Consider the following 17,683-nt stretch of genomic DNA (forward strand, 5'->3'; position numbering starts at 1 on the left):
CTAGAAGAACATCTATTTTAGCAGGAGAAAATAATAAGTAGATGGCTGTGCACTTAGATTCAGAGATGCTGTAGTTCTGTGCAGTTCATGCTTTGTACAACTCCATGGGGTGCCATTCAGACTGCAGTCTATGTGAAAGGCACCACCTGATATTGTGCAGTGCACAACCTGTGCAACCACATGTGACTACCCCACGTCAATTCATGTAGTCATTGATTCCCACAAATTTCAATTCTATTTTGAGTTTTATCACCTCAATCATCATTTCAAAGTAGTTTTTACAATATATCAATATGTAGAGTCTGAATTATCTGTAGCTGGTGTAACATGCCAGAGGAGGGCCTTGCAGGCTGCCCTTCAGTTTGAGAGGAAATTCAGTGAATAAAGCAGCAGGAAATCCCAACGGCAGCTCTGATGATATTATTTGCAGGATAACCACCCATCTGCTGAGGTCCTTTCATTTGTAAAGTGCCTGGACCAAATGGTATCCCCTTACTGTGAGGATTTTTTAGCCCTGCTGAAGAAAAGGTTCTATAACCCCAAGTGAGCAAATCATTCTTTGAACTGCTCAACAATCCATTACTTTAAAAGATTCCATTCTGGTGTCCTTCTTATTGTGCCCTCAACACAGTCTGAATCTGCAAGGCTACCTGCCCACCAGAGTCCATCTTCACTTCTAGACCTTATTCCGAGTGCCCAGGACCCAGAATTCCTTTCCCACAGGCCCCAAACACACTTTTGAGGCCTGGCCAGCCTTTCCTTTACATCTGTCAGCCCATGGGTAGCCACACCACCAGTATGAGCACCCTCTGACCCAAGACCCAAGGCAGAGGTGAGGACTGAGTCAAGACAGATAGATGATGGGGTATCCACATGCACATTCATCACTTCTCACATACTTCTCACTATATAGGCAGAGGCACAGGGTACCAGCCATGGATAGGAACCAGCTCTACTAAAACTAGTAGGTTCCAGCCTGGAACTTCAAGAGTCTGAGAATTCGATCTTCAAACTTAGCTTTCCGGGTCATTATAGACATATATTTGGAGGAGGCTAGCACCCATTTTATTTAACAATGTATTAACTTGATTTATATTTTTTAAATATTTGGATATAAGTATGAGGATGTTCATTTGTACTAGGATGACCCTCCATCCCAACTGCCTGAGACTGAGGGGATTCCTGAGGTATTGGACTTTAAGTTTTAAAACTAGGACTAGTCAGTCGCCCTGTTTTGTTCTCATGCCCTCTGAGACCTCAAGTCACCACTCGCTTTTATTCTATAAGAAAGTAAAAAGGCTCTGGTGAGAATTCAGAGCCAGATTTGTCTAAGCTACACACTGAAAGGGTCTCAGTGAAAATGACTTACAGACAGTTATAATCACCCTCATCACAGAAAGGGAACACCCAAAAACACTCCCTAGAAAGCCTCCAAGAAGGTTCAAAACATCGAATCAATTCAATGTAGCAAAAGTCCGAAAAATGGGATTTGAGGTAGAATCAAAAGTAAACAGGTTAGTGCATAATCTGTAAAATAGGTTATTTTCCAGATTTATGATTCATATCAGTGCATGCCTTTTCTACCAAGCTTACTAGCAAAACCAATTAGATCATATCTAAACTTTCTGAAAAGCACTATACTTTCCTAACTTCATTTTCCCACATGTATGAGATGTATCGTCACTTTACTTTTATTGTCAGGAATAGCCAAATTTAGTGAAAGATTATGAAACTCACAGAAAAACAATGTGGGAGGAACAGTGATTGATTTTTTTTCCCTCCCTAGCATACTGTACTATGTCTGATGAGGGCCTACTCACCACAATAAAGAAATACCTTTTCGTGTACCAAGATTTGGGAAGCCTGGCACTTGGGAGGGTACACAGACAGAGTTTATAAAAAAACAAGGTCACATTACTCAGCTGACCCCAGCTCATTAAGCATAGTATTTTGCTTCTAGCAATTTCTCGGGCAAGCAAACCTCCCATGACATTTACACTCCAATAGTGAGGTAGTTATTATCATTTTAAATGCAGACACTGGAAAAAAAAATCACCACTTCCTTTTTAGATTTCTGGCAATGGTCAAGTTTTGAAAATAGACTGCCATTTTTAACTCTGATTCCTTTTATTTAGTTTAAATATGTTCGATATGTATTATTATATACTAAAAGGTAGACATTCCTGTTTGAGATAGATATTCAAGACTAAAAGGTAACTGAGGAAAGGCAAATACTATCTCTGAGGGAAAAAGTCGATAGAAAGAGAATGACTGGGAAGTTAAATGAGTAGCATCTGATGAGTAATACACTTGCAGTGCGGATTTGAGAAGGGTTATGCTTCCTTGAATACTATCCTAGTCGCTCTCATCAGATAAGAAATATCAAATCTAAGCAGCAGGAGGGGGCATCAAGCCCTAAAGCTTGGGTCAAGAATTTCCATAAGAGAAAAGGGGAATTCCATTAACCCACTGCACTCCAAACAGGAAGCAGACCATTTTCTCCCTTCACAGCCCACTCAAGTGCAGAAGCTACAACTCCTTGCCAACCCAAAGAAGATGTGCACCAAGCAGAAATGTCTATTTTCTGCAAAGTTTGTTGAGCATCTCCAAGTGCTACACCGGTTGCACTTTGTTCTTGATCTAAAGTCTGTTGTCAGGAACTATGTGAAGAGGACTAAGAGTTTCAGAGAGCAGCCTGAAGCACTTCTGGTGAAAAGAACAATGGAGACGGTATCACAGCCTTACAAGCACTATTGATAAAGCTCTGTACTAAATGAGCGATGTCTACATCTCCAAGAGAGAAGCATTTAAGCTTCTAAACACAGACAATAAATTCACTTTTTCCTCCCAAATAACACCAAAGCAAAGTACTTCACCATCTTCTTAATTCCATGCCAAATGACTTAAATGAGGGTTTTTGTTTTTTTTTTTCACTTCCTTCTTCTAATCTTAGTTATGGCCTACGAGCACATCTTATGACTTTATGTAAATCTTCGTGAGTAAAACTTTTTATCTGCAAGGTTGTACAATTATAGGAAACATATTTGTAGGATTTTTTTTAAAATTGTGGAAAAATAGGTAGTCTGACAGTAGGGTTCATTTTGCATTCTGCTGCAGAGATAAAAATAATGGTGGGGGCCAGAAGACACATCTGTTTCCCTCCTTTAAGCTTTTAGTCTCTAATGCCTTAAAAAAAGAAAAAGAAAAAGAAAGACTTTTCTTTCAGTTCTATTTTTAGACTCTCTTTCGTGTGATCTTGAAAAATATTTCAAAGACTCCCATATGATAAAGCCATAGGAAAAGGTTTGCTCTTTTCAAATAAACTGTCTTTTGTCAATAGTGTTTCTAACTCATGGCAGTCCATCTTTTGATTCCCAGATCCTTCTCTTCCCTTTCTGAGTGGCTGCCTGAACTCAGAACCTGAAAGCACTGGGAGTTCAGACGTCTGGGTTCCTGGCTGAACCACTAACATGCTACGTAGCGTGGGGAGTCTCTTTACTTTTTCTGTACCAAAGGAGACTTTCATGAGACAGGAGAGGATAATAGCATTGGCTTTGGCAACTCCTCAGGAGCTTTGGGAAGCATAATTAATTAACATTAGTACTCTTGAGACATAAAGAGCTATTTAAGTATAAATCTTAATTATCATGATTATTATGAGTCTATGGCCGAACAAGACTCTTCACAGTTATTTAAGACAGAAAAGCAGGTGGAATTTTCTTTCCTTTCTTCTCCCAGGATAAGAAATGGGTCCTGACAAATGGCTTAAGGGGCAAATACTGGGGGAGTTTCTAGTTCCTCAGTGTGTGACATTTAGAAGAATTTCCTTTCTCTGCATTCTTTGGCCTAAGTACACCAAATCTAAATCTGCCAGTTTGAGGGCAATTCTAAGCACTGCAGAGAGCTCTAGTTCATCCAGACGTCATGAATCTGATGGTAAAATGGCACGAATACGAAGCTGTTGGGAAAACTCTTCCAGTATTTATAGTTTGTTCCTGACGCGAATTTTGCATAGGAGACAACTGCTCCTGAATTAGGAAGCATAAGTCACTAACTCCCACTGCTTGTGTGAATGAGCATTCTTGAGCTGTGACATTCTTCCTGAATGAGTGGGCCATAGAGACACTCTTTATGTACTGCCTAAAGAATGGAAAGCTTTAAACCATGGATATTTTTTCATCTAGTGCTCTGGCGAGGTTCGTTCCAAGACTAAACTATTAGTCACTCAGGTAATGATTTCTACAGGAAAATCTACTCTTAAACAATCAACGTGTTCACGTTCATAGAACTATCTGCCCAAGAAAATTCTTGAAACGTGCACTAATTGAAAGAGACTAACAAAGGCACCAGGTTTCTCCCTCATGGTACTCACAAGCAATCTCTCTGCCATTAATTTCTGCTTTAAATTCTGCTTTTAAAAAACACCCTCACCACTTCTAATCTCCACTCAGCCTCCATACACTTTTGTGTTCATGAAAATGATTTTTCTATATGTAGGATTGAATTTCAATGACAGCCACATAGCAGATCAATTTCATCTCAGACAAGTCTTATTTTTGGCCTGTAAGCTAAATAGGATACAGAAGAATCTTGGGGAAAGTCTCAGGTAAACCCGTGCTTTCTATGAGCATGTCTGTACTACTACCTCTACTTTTTATTCACTCTCCCAAGCTTCCTTAAGTCACTTATTGAATTTATTTTACTTTTTGCTAACCCCAGCTAGAGTGCATCTCGGTGCACCAACTATTCCATATTTTTATCATTATAACTATTGATATCCTTGAGGAGTCAATGTGGTCATTTTGGGGGATGCCTGACCAGTTCTTCCATTGGCTTCCCCTGTGTTCTACAGGGCAGAACTACCCTCACTACTCAGTGTGGTCAAGTGCTTGCAGCATCAGCATCATCTGAAAGGTAATTAGAAATGCATGATCTTAGGCCTTTTTTCAGACCCATGGAATCAGAATCTGCATTTAACAGGATCCCCAGGAGATCCGAATGCTCATTAAAGTTCGAGAAGCTCTGGTTTATAACTCTATGAGAAGTCTAACCAAAGACGAAAGGCAATGGACATTAAGGATGGCAATTTTACAATATAATTTAAAGTAAATCTAAAAAAAAAAAAAAAAAAGCTAGATATGCAAATACTGAAGCGGGTGGGTACTCTCTGGCAATGGCTACACAAAATTGTAGGGGTAAGGGCAGGAAATGTCTTTTGTCCCCAGTGGCATATCTCTGGGCCCTGTCCCAAATGGGGAGAGGAGGGGAAAAGAGCTTAGACATCAGAGAGGACTTATATTTCCCCGCCCTCTCTAGAAATCAAACTTTAACTTAGTTTTCCTCTTAAAGGGCCAAGTCTAGAAGGTTCCCGTAGTCAAGTGGCAGAGCTCCAAGGTTCTCTCCTCTGGGTAAGCCCAGACTTCTGGGTAAGAGAGGACAAGGCCAGTGCTGGCAGAAAGGCCATTCTGAGCAGAAAGTTTTCTCTTAATGGTTACAGAGCACAAATGCAAAGGGAGGTGAGAAAAGGTTCCTTCGTTGTTATTCTCTTGGTGTTTACCTCCATCCAGGGCAGCACAGCAGAATTCACAAAAAAAAGCTGCCTAAGAGCTGGATCTTTGAAACATCTGATTCACACTGGACGTTAAAAGGTCCCAGAAAGGAGAGAACAAGGAAGAATTTAGAAGTTTCATCAGGGAAAAGTGTTGTCCTCACCACTAATGCACCATGGGGCTTCCATGGCACCACTCTGAAAACTTGAATTTGTTCCCTGCAGGAAGAAGGCTTGGCAGACAAGTGCCTGACTCCTGCCAGAGAAGCAACCTGTGGTGGCACAATGCAAATGGCATTTGGGTGCTACCTGTATACCCAGAGGTGGCAAGACAGAGATCATGAGGGCTCCCCCTGTGGACCAGATGTAGGCAGCACAAGAGAAAGTCAGTGTGGTGAGTCTTAGGTCACAACAGGCCCCTTTGGAGGAGCAAGGGGGTCCCCAAAACACAAAGCTGCATCTTGGGTGCTGAGGAAGGAGTTGCTTCCACCAGCTGCAATAGAGTTGTGTCCTCTCATGGGAACTGCAGGAAAGGGGACTGCAGAGAGCAGAATCTCCAAAGAACCCATAGAGGGTTCAGCCCCGAACATGCCCAGGTCCCAGAGACAAAGGTACCAGGAAAAACACTTCTTTGCCATCTGTCCCCCATGCCCAACCCTTTTGGGACAGCAGAGAGGCTGAAACCTCATTAGCAAGCTCCAGCCCCCACCCCATGCAGCCAGCCTGAACTGAGAGAGGAGAGGAGACTGGCCCTTAAAGCAAGTCTAGAGTTTTGATTTCTAATTCAGACAGGACATACTATTTCTGGACCAGGGTTTTGTCTACAACCTAAAGTGACCAAAGGATTGTCTGTTACTCAATAAAGAGCAGGAAAACCCTACTTGGGTCTATGCTCTTATCCAGACCAGCAACTCTCACCCTTATTTGTATACTGGAGTCCCCGGGGAATCTTAAAAATAAACAATGCCAAAGTCCAAGCCTCTTCGGGAGTCACTGAATCACAATTGCTGGAGGTGGGCCCCAGGAATGTGTATCAAAAATGAAATGATAAAATAATAGTTAAAAATCCCCATTTGATTCTAATGTGCACCAAAGAGCCAGACACTACTGTTCCGGTACCAGAGAAGATTATTCATTCCTAGTGAATAAATTTTAAAGGGACAATGAAAAAACAAAATGAAATACATTGGTTTGATTGTCATAAGCTATGCTCATCAGTGTGCTGGAAGAATGAACACTACCACTCTCTAGATTTCATTTTGAAGCCTAAAGTGATGTTTTGTGCTTTAAACATAACCCCAAACTGAACCAAGCTGAATTCAGTTCCAAACATGGATCAAAATGATCAATCTAGTGTTTGAAGTTTGGAAAAGGCTTTCCTGCCTTTCTCAGTTACCAGCAGGGCTGCCAATGATTGACAGATGGGAAGGCACTTGCTCAGCATCTGGGGTCTTGCTGGCATCTAAATAGCTGATAACATCTGTCCTTTCCCTGAACACCCTGGCTGGGTCTAGTGTAAGAGTCTGCAAAGTCCCAGCACTCTGGAAAGACATTCAACGGGGCTCTTACTGCCCACCTCACGTCCTCACACCCTGTACGGCACCCTACTGGCCTATCTGATGCTGGCTCACAGACTCTTCCCTACCCTTCCTCCAAGAAGAAAGCAGAGTGTCCACCACCACGCCCAGCATCTCCATGCCATGCAGTATTAAAGGCAATAAGGACTGTCACTACGTCCTACCAGTCCATCTTCGTCCATGCTCAGCCATTTAAGCTTTTTGTTTATTTGTTTTTATTTGTATTAATTTCCTTCAACATTTTTCATTCTCTAGCTCCAAAGAGAGAGTGAATTCCTAAGCAAGGAGATTCCCATGGAAATCTCAGTTCCGAGCTGATTAAGTAACACATATTCTAAGGACAGCAGAGCTGCCATTTTAACTCTTCTGACTTTGTATGGTAATGTAAACAAGCTTAGCTGTGATCCCGGGCTACCTCCTTCCTTGTAAGCCAGGAAATTCACACACAAAAAAAACCAGATCTCATCAAAACAACTGGTAAAAATATAACTGAAACTTTGTATTAGAAAAATTTGTGAGACTAAACCTTTTCTTCAATTATTATATGATGACAGCAAAAACACTGAATGAATATAAACCCAAACTTGACCTGTTGTCCTCAACTTGGAATGTACCTTTAGACCAGCAGGGTAATGATATATCTATATTTGCTATTTGTTTATTTTTCTTTAGTTTTAAAGGGTGGGTAAGAAGGAAAGGAATCAATTCTAAGAAAGGCCATTATCTGTATGCTATGGCCACAAATCTTATAAATACCCACAAAGATTGTATCATACAAGCCAAGTGAGGTCAAGCTCTAATTGGTCACACTGGTTTATGGCCCACAAGGGCCATTTATATCCCCTATCATTCTGGGCCAAGTCTCTTTCATTTCCACTTTCATTTATTACTCCTTGATAGCTGGTCCTTGAGTAAATACTTAAAGAGTAAAAACAAAATCAGTCTTTTCTAAAAGCAGATATTCATATTTTAAAGACCTGACTAAACTAATAAATTAACAAGAGGGAAGGAAAGGAGAGCAAAGCACATCTTTATAAAATTGAGCTTAATTTTTATTTTTAATAAAAAATGATTATTTCTTTTAAAGGGAATATTTGAGAGACTTCAAGTTATTCTTATGCCAGAAAACAATTCTTTCCTATCACTAAGTTAAACCAACAGAAATGACTGATAAAAATGAGGCCACATGAATAAGAGGAGTTAAGCTCTACCAAATACTGGCACCATACAGAGATGTTCAAAACAAAATACATCAAAATCCTACCTAAAATAGAAGCTATTGGCTTTACATGGACAGAACTGTGCATATATCAAACAACGCAGACCGCTTCTAAAACTTTTAAATGCCTGACCTTCATCTTGAATCAAATTCAACTCCAACAGTTTCAAAAGGCAGTTGGCAAAATTCAAATAAAGTCTGAAGTTTAGCTAACAGTAATGTACCAATGTCAGTTTGAGTTTTGACAAATGTACTGCAGTAACGCAAGATGTTAACAATAGTTAAAACTGGGTGCAAGGTAGCTGGAAACTCTGCCTTTGAAACTTTTCTATAAACCTAAAATTATTCACAAAAAAAAAGTTTACTTAAAAATTAGCAAAAAGCAGTTGCCCCAAAGCAGAGTTTCTGGATTTAACTATGAAACTGTATTCTTCCAAACATGCAAGAAAAAAAAAAAAAAAACACAGAAATTTAGAGATTTACTACAGCAAATGTACACAAGCAGCTAAACTTGAGAGGAAGATCTAACAGGAAAGACAACTGCCAGGGGTCCCCGGGTAAGGTGTCCAAACACAGCTTGTTTTATGTGCTCCTGAAAGGCTGTTCATAAATCAAATTTATATAATTCAAATCACATTTTGAACATGCTAAGGAAGCTCATATATTTAAATAGCTGTTTAATAAATACTAGCACAATGGGAAAGGTTATTATGTAGTGAGAATTATGGCATTCCCATTTACTGCTCGGTGAAGGTAGCTTTTCATGCATCACCCCTGTCCGTGGGGCTGCCCTGTGAGCCAGTCAAGTTTATGCTGCCCAAGCAGCCCATGCCTCACAGGCCTCCAAGTTTCTATTTTCCCTTCCCTCTGCCAAGTGATCTTTGTGTGGCTTTGATTAACTCAGCGTGATTACGGTAAGGAATTCAATGCATGTACAAGTCTCAATATCCAAACACAAGCCTCAGCCTCCACAATGGCAACAGCCATTGGGCAACAAGGCCAAGCAAGAAGAGCACTCCACCAGTTAACTGGGCAACAGTTAACTGAAGCAGGAAAATGCATATAATTGTCCTTGCTGTTACTGGAGCTTCCACTATAATTCTCCTGCTGACCACAGGATGGACTCCTGATGCCAGCCATCATTTTCCCAACCAAAACCACTGGTCAGATGAGAACTATTACCAGTCCTAGAAAAACAATTCAGGATCTGATTTTTAAAAAAGAAAGAAAGAAAGAAAAGATGCCTCAATTCAGTTAGTCCAGGTCAGCAAAACATGCTAGGACACTGTTTTCTCACCTGTGGATGACGGGGTATGATTCTGAATTCCAAATAGGTAAGGGGTTAGGAAATGCATGTTTGATAGTTTAGGAGCCAACCAAACACAGCCAACCAAGCTGCTCATGGTTTTGCAAGAGTTTTGACATTGTGTGTACAAAATCTCATTAAACTTTTGAGATAAAAATAATACATGTATATCAAATTATTTTTCAAAATTATTCATTACCCTCTTCCCAACCCCCACCCATCCCCCAGCCCCACACACACACTTTCTTGAAAGGAGTGAGTTCCTGCCCCGTGACTTGCTTTGGCCAATGGCATATGGGCTGAAGAAACCATGTGCCAGTCTTGAACCTAGGCCTTATTTCTAGTTGTCCCCTTATACTCTACAAATCTACACTCACCATAGAAAGCAGATCTGTATAACTGCTGCTTCCTCACTCTGAACCCCTGAATAAAGCCACATGGGACATAACTGCCTGGCTGACCTACAGATCCAAGACTAAATAATGTTGTAAAGCACTAGTTTGGTGGTTGGTTTATTGTACATATGATTTTGTCCATAGTTGAGTGATAAACCTTATTGTCTCTCTAGAGGCAAAAGCATCAGAGACTCACCATCGTCAATTCCAGGCCAGCCCATGAAGTGAGCAGAAATCTGTTTCTCATCCTTCCCATACTCATTCTTGGCTACTAACTTGTAGTCCCCATTGTTCATGTGAGTGGGATTATCCAGCTGGAGGCAGCCGTGGTACTCCGTGTGGTTGGTAACATGGATTTTAGTACAGATGTATTTGGACTCATTCAGTATTGCCCCATTATAGAACCACTGAAGCGCAGGTTTGGGGTTGCCTTTCACAGTGAATGGAATGCACCAGTGGTGGTCTGAGGTTGGAGATTCGAGAAATGTGATAGTTGGAGCAACTAAATTGAAAAAGAGAAAGTTAATAGCATCAGAAAGCTCAGAATTTTCCCCATCTCCAGATTTCTGTGTCATCAATAGGGGATTTTATTCAACCATTGTTCAGTTTAAGAAAACACATGACCAGGAACCCTGGAATCATCAATATTTTGTATCTTCATCAAAGCTAAATTAACTCCCTACAGAGAGCTTCAGAGAGACTCCTTTCCCCTCTTTGCTTAAGACTCATTTATCACAGTCATTTTTCACATCTATTCCATGTGGGAACCAGTTCCAAACAGATCCCAGAGATTATGACAGGGGATTCAACTGAAGTTGGCTTTGGTTTATATGCCTTGATATTATGTAGCTGCACCATCAAAACATCGAAAGCTTCTATTTTTACAGTACTTCACTAAATGATACCAATAATGACAAAAATGACTTTGGAAATCTTGTCTGAACCCCCAATCTCATGTAAGTTATCTAAAACAGATCAAAGTGATCAATGCAATGAATGTTGCTACTGATGCTGATTGATTATTATAAAGTATGATAAATTGCTATTTTTCACTGATTGTCAATAGTAAATGCTCTTTAAAAGCATCACATTTCATTATAGTACAGTGCATTTTTGCTAGGATTCCAGTTGTCACTGTTTTGATCCTCTAACTGTCTGAGGTCCTAACTAAACAAACTAGAGATTATTTTAACATTAAATATAAAGCACTTTATGCTTTGGGGAAACAAACATTATCAAGCAGCATCTTTAAACGGAGTATCCGAGATGAAAGTATTTAAAACCCCTTATAACTGTTTATTTTAATGTGGTCTGACTTCAAAAATTATATAAATAACATCATTTTGAGACCCAATAGCATTGTATTTCAGATGAAGAGCCCAAGTCCAATATGGGTAAGCGACTTGGTCAAGGTTACTGAGTGAGGCAGATCTGAAACAAGAATCCAGGTCTCCAGAAGTCCTGCCCTCTCACTCATTGCTTCCTAGTCATATATGTTCCTCACACACCGGGGAAAAATAAATCATAGTCTGCTAACCCATACACTCTGAGTGAGGTTACCACTGACGTTATCTTAGTTGTTAACATGCTGTATTGCTTATTCCTTCTAGTCTTTATCTAAACTCTGACAGATGAGGTTAATTCTTCAGACCATGGTAACCACATATACGTATTAACCTAAAGTGAGAAAATTTGGAATTTGAATGCCCTTATTTGTTACAAGCATAAGAACCACAGCGGGGTAGGGACCACACTTACCTTCCTCCCACCAGCCCAGGTCCCCATGCCCAGGCCCCACTTATTCCTTCCACCACGCTCGAATGAGCTTTTGGAGAGATGCCGATTAAGGACATAAAGCTGGAAGCTGGTTGCATATGTATGGGGATAACACTGACTTCAGGCTTCTGGGTAGGTCAAAATAATGAGAAATTATAAGTTTGGTACCTACTGGGCATAGTGGTGGTACTGACAGTGACTTCAGTCATTCACTCCAATAATCACATACTAAGTGTGTGCTATCAGTGAAGATTAACCAGTATATCATCACCTTCTGTCTACATGTGTGTAGTGTGTATTCATATATACACACATGCACATCCATGTTTTTTCTCATCCAAATCCTAATCTAAAGAGAGTAAAACCTCATTAATTTATACCATGCCAGCCCAGGATATGCAATAATGTGAAGAGTGTATGTGATTTTTACTGGTTACACATTGCCACTGAACGCCACAATCTGGAATGTTAAGATATGTGTCATGTTACTCATAACACTAAAAAATAGTGTACCTATGCTTAAAAAGCATTAATATCCCATATCTTAGTTTTATACTATACAGAAATTTAGAAGTTTTATATAATAATAAGAGATTTTTGCATGAGATAATAATTTTCAATAATTTAAGTAGGACTCCTCCAACCTTCCCACAGAAACTTGATGTCAAACTAATGAGGTTTTATTGTATCAACAGTACAAATAGGTGTTGGTGAACAGCCAGTCTAATACTTTAGGTATCACAACTTTAAGCTTCATATTGCTTTTAAACAGAAAAAAATTTTGAGAAACTGGTTTATAAGAATTTAAACGAAAACATTAACAAGAGGAAGATAAACAGCTCGAAATATGTTCTATCAAAAAAAAAAGACAGGGGAAGGCACAAGAGGATAAGCTTAAGATCAAAAAAGGAGCTTAAAGGAAAGACAGTGCATGAGCAAGAGATTAGCAGAAATAGAACAAGTGAAAGGGGCTGATAACATTTCTTAATTAAGGATGCACAAAACACTGCATAAACTTTTTTTTAACACACTTAAGCAGCACCCAGAAGTGCCCCAGCAACAAATGTAGGTGTGTCCACGATTATTTGCTATTAAAAACACATGCCCATCTGATTACGTACAATGCACAGTGAGGTTCACAGAATCTTGATCTTCTCCTACAAGATTTTCTGCCACACAAGAGATTTGCTTTCCACTGTCATCAGATGAAATGTTAGTTATCCTTAAGGAGCCCTGTGTCTGACTTGTTTCACTCTACAAATGAATTAACAGACAAAGATAATCTTTATTAGGACTGATCAAAGTGATAAGATTTGAGGTTTCTTCCCCTACCTAGAGAAAATAATTGATACCATTAGAAAATGTTTCCAGCCTAATCAGACAGGCAAAGGAGTAAATGAGAAGTTATTCTATTTCTCTAGATTTCAATTGCTTAATATGTGAAGTTGATTTAATCCTTGAACTCCTACCTACTTTCCTCCTAGAGAAAAGGAGAGTCACTCACCTTGCTCATGATGACACAAAAAGCTCACTAGAGAGATAGAAACTCTCCAGTGTATTGGGTTTACATAACTAAAATGCAAACCTGCATTAATCTTTGTTAGATAAGTATAAACAGAAAGTAAATGTACATCAAAAATTCATCGTACGTGGCCCTATAAAATGTTAAATGATCATAGGTTAATACAATCTCAAGTTCTGAGACACTCTCATCTCTATATGAACGCAGAGCCAAACAAAAGCCTTACCATATGTTTGGAAACCAGATTACCGACATCCCAGTACAAATTTGGAACTGGATCGCCCGCAACACTACAAGATAACGTGATAGACTTTCCTTCTTCCACAGTGAGGTTAGGTGCTGCCAAATTTGCTGATGGCAAACCTGTGGAACAAGAAAAGTAAATGGAGATATGTACGAATAGTTAAACGCATTATCATAATGAGAGCAATAAATTAAAAACTCTTTATGCTTTAAAATGAACAATTATTTACTTCCTGAGACTGATTTATGTTGATCTGGAAAGGTTTCAGGTTGATAAGCTTTACAGGCTTAAAGTAAACCAAAATTGTGCAGTAATAAGATTAGAAAAAAAATCTACACATTTCTTGAAAATATTATTTTTTCATTTAAAAAAACACTAGTTTGTAGAACTATGTCTTCTACAGTTACTACTTCAGCTCTTTGCACATAAATAGATACTGTATTTGTGGACCATCTTATCTCTCCCATCTCTTCCCCTCCACATTTTTATAGTCAAGAACAAGAGGATGAGAGGCCTCTACATTTTTTGCATAAATCTATTTTTTGCATTAAGTAACTCATAAATCTAATCACTACCAGATTTAGATTTTGAAAGCGTCAGACTATGATTTTGAAATCTAGGTTTCAAAATCAGACCTAGATTTTGAAAGTCAGAATCCGACTATAGAAGAAAATGTAGTTTCAAAGCATTTTTCAAAGACATGAAGCTTGAAACATCACAGCATTACAATATTTCAAAACTATATAAATCACAGTTAAATATTATGGTAAAATTGGTTATCCTATTTATGATATGATTTAAAAAAAGTTATATGGATCTTTATTCCAACAGAAAGTTCTTTTATGGAAAAACTCTGAGAAAATATTACCAAAAGAAATTTTGAACCTTATAAACATTTTTCAATACTTCAGAAGAGTATCATTTTTTTATTTTTACATTTCGAAAGCTAGCTTTCCTTTATTGATGGCGCTATCACTTCATTAAACTATCACACCTATGCAGTGTTTATGATGCTTGTAACCACATAGGAATCATAGTATTTCACATGAAGGCGGGTCTCAGAGAGTTTAACAATGTCAGGTCCTGCCAGTAAAGCTAGTCCCTCACTAGGTATCAGAAACTCTACTTGCAACTGCATTCACCACAACAGCTGTGTCCCATGGAACTATGACACATCATTAACTCAGGAGTAACCCAGAGGTCAGAAAAGACAATTCATCTTCAACAGCCATTAAATTGCAATTAACCCACCCACCTAGTGTATCTGACCCATCATCTTCACAACACTATGCATAAACCCTTCCCTTATGATGCAGTCCTTATTAACAAAGCCATTATTTTTTATTACTAAAACCAGACTGGAACAAGATTTATACAGAGCATGTCTCATTGTTCTTCCACAAATGGCAGAGGACCTGTCAACAAGATCTGGCTTCCATTGACTTGTGTGATCTCTTCAGACCTCTTCCTTCCTGTCAGCACCCAATAGAGATGTATATTTTTCACTGGGTTTCAAAAAGGCCCCTAATTCTCTTATACAGGACAATGAAGCATATATAAGTGATCAAGAGGCAGCACAGTTAACAGGAATGAGAACTGGGTCAGGAGTCAGGAGCCTTAAACCCTACACCTGGCTCATAGTTGGGTAAGTTATTTCCTCTCCCAATTTTAATTTCTACAAAATTAAGCTGTTCAAATATAAGATCTAGCTCTAATTCTTCTAGTTCTAATAGTTGGTGACAACTTCTGTGACAATCAAGCTTTCCAATTTATTAAGAATTGTGTCAAAGCAAGATATAAGACAAGGACTGGCTTAGTGAAAAAGCTCCTTGAAGTCAGTGATGTGATCTAGGTGAGTTTTTTAAACTGTGTGTTTTTCAAAATCAAAATATGTAGTCAGATAGTTTGAAGAGTCTGTAATTCTAAAAAGCTTGTTATGAAAAATATTCAAACTGCTATGTGAAAACAGTAGTCTCGCCTCACCTACGTGGTACTATTTCCTGTTACCCGGAGGTGCTCATTTCATCTCTTTTAACTTCTTTTTTTGGTATTGATCTCTGCATCACTAAATATCGTGCTTATATTGCTACTTCTTGATTTTTCTGTTTTAACATTATCTACTGACCTCTCGCTATGGAAGGTGAGAACCAGGCTCACTCTCACACAGAAGACCAGCCCTTTCCACATGCCCATAGCGCACTCAACATATTCTGTCTTAATATCATTCTATGTGCTATGAAATTAGGTTGTCTAGATAAAGTTTATTATAAAAACATAAACCCCACTAACAGCTGAGCCTTCATACCTAATAGTTAGACTACTAAATTTAAGACAGCATTAATTATAGGATACAACACTGTAGCATGTACCACCAAGAAAGAAAAAAAAAATGCCAACTCAACTATGATGCAATGCTCTCTTACCACTTAGATCCCCTATTATTTGGACATTGCACCTTCTGGATATTTCATCAAATGTTTTACTCTTTCCTTTCCTAGTTTCCTTTTTTTTTTTTTTTTTTTTTTTTGTCTGTTTGTTCTACTATAGGGAGATTTCCTCAGATTTACCCTTCAAACATGCTTTTTGAAGTTTTCATTTCTCTATCATGTTGTTAGTTTTCGAGGCATACCCTTTTGTTCCTGAATGGTCTTCTCTTTTTATAGCACCCTGTTTTTCTTTCATGGGTGCAATCCCTCTTCTGACCATTATGAGACATTAATGATAATTTCTTTTTAAATTTTATTTTCTCCAAATCAAATTTGTTTCTTGTAGCTATTTTTTTCTTTCTCCCTTAGATTGTTTTGTTTTTGTCTTTCATATTATAAGTTTTTCTCAAACAGTTGGTGATCCTTGGCCATTTATATATACATCCATAAGAATTAGGTATTAGAAGCATTGTGTATTTATTAACTGTTGGCTTCATTGTAGCATAATATTATTGGCCTCTTTACTGGGTACTCCCTGATGTCAGTATTATTAAATCATTTTGGGGAAGGGACTGGTTGAATTATTCAGACAATGTTCTTCCAGTGTCCTGCTTGGGAGAGGAAGAAGACTAGAAATAGCAATATTCCATATGTAAATCCATCATTTTTTTATGGTTCTCATAGCCTCAACTCTATCTGGAGTTCTTCATGACCTTTGTTTTATCCTCTTTAGAGAATAAGCCTGCTGATGAAGGAGAGTAATATAATCTGGGTGTACAAAACAAAAATAGGTAAACTGCTTCTTAATAGACTTTCAACCAATCTCCTGTATTTGGCATTATCTGTACTCTCACTTCCTGGGCCTTGCAGAAGTTCTGCAATATAAACCAAGTTTCCCCTAGTCTTTCCCCATTGCCACTGTGGTAACCAGTATTCTCAGCCTTTAGGACAGTTATTACTCATCTATCTCCTTTCCAGCTTGCAATTTGTGTGCTTTATTGACTCCTCTGTCATCTTCTTTGTACTTATAGATTTATCTGCTGATTCTGGAGGAACCATGGAGCCTGCCACAGTGCTTATTCTTAAGGTACACTCTCCTCCACAGCCAGACTCCTCCAATGGAGCTTGGAGCCACTCCTCTCGGTAGCTCAAGTATAAACCTATCAGATGAATTTCCCGCCTTTTATAAATGTATCTCACAGTTTGGAAATTCTGAGCAGAAAAGGTTAAAATAAAGAGATTCCCAGTAGAGAATTTTATGCCATAATCTAATTTCCTCTAAAAAATCCAATGTAGTTTTCTCTTCGAGCCTAGATTTCTATGACTAATAATTCTAAAAATGCTTAATTTCAGTAACAATAACATTTGGGGGTCATTCACTAAACCAGATACTCTTGTCTAATATTTTAAATTATCATTTTATTTAATCCTTACAACCAATCTTAAAGATAAGTATTTTCCCTCATTGAATTAATAAAGATCATGAAATTTGGAAAAATCAAATACATCCTTTAAAGTTGCTCAAGTACCTATAGTCCTGGGATTTGAACCCAAAGCAAGGTCTTCACAACAACACTATACTACCTCCCCAGACTGCACTATATCCATTTTAGCACAGACTATAAATACCAATATAGATCTATGATCCAGAAATTTGGTTCATTAAAAAA

The 17,683-nt window shown here is 38.5% G+C and overlaps 1 protein-coding gene across 6 annotated transcripts in view; it reads right to left on the reverse strand.

The window, feature by feature from the left end:
- The window catches only part of NTRK2 (neurotrophic receptor tyrosine kinase 2), a 319,160-nt gene that overhangs the window by 253,673 nt on the left and 47,804 nt on the right, over positions 1-17,683 (reverse strand). For all 6 annotated transcript variants that reach the window (XM_016130219.2, XM_016130220.2, XM_016130217.2 and 3 more), the window contains 3 exons: positions 13,570-13,706; positions 12,943-13,075; positions 10,242-10,547 (listed from right to left, as the gene is read on the reverse strand). In XM_016130219.2, the coding sequence (XP_015985705.2) occupies positions 10,242-10,547; positions 12,943-13,075; positions 13,570-13,706 (576 nt within the window). The remainder of the gene's footprint in view (positions 1-10,241; positions 10,548-12,942; positions 13,076-13,569; positions 13,707-17,683) is intronic.

This window comes from Rousettus aegyptiacus, unplaced genomic scaffold, assembly GCF_014176215.1.
Source record: "Rousettus aegyptiacus isolate mRouAeg1 unplaced genomic scaffold, mRouAeg1.p scaffold_m13_p_3, whole genome shotgun sequence".
Taxonomy (NCBI): Eukaryota; Metazoa; Chordata; class Mammalia; order Chiroptera; family Pteropodidae; genus Rousettus; species Rousettus aegyptiacus.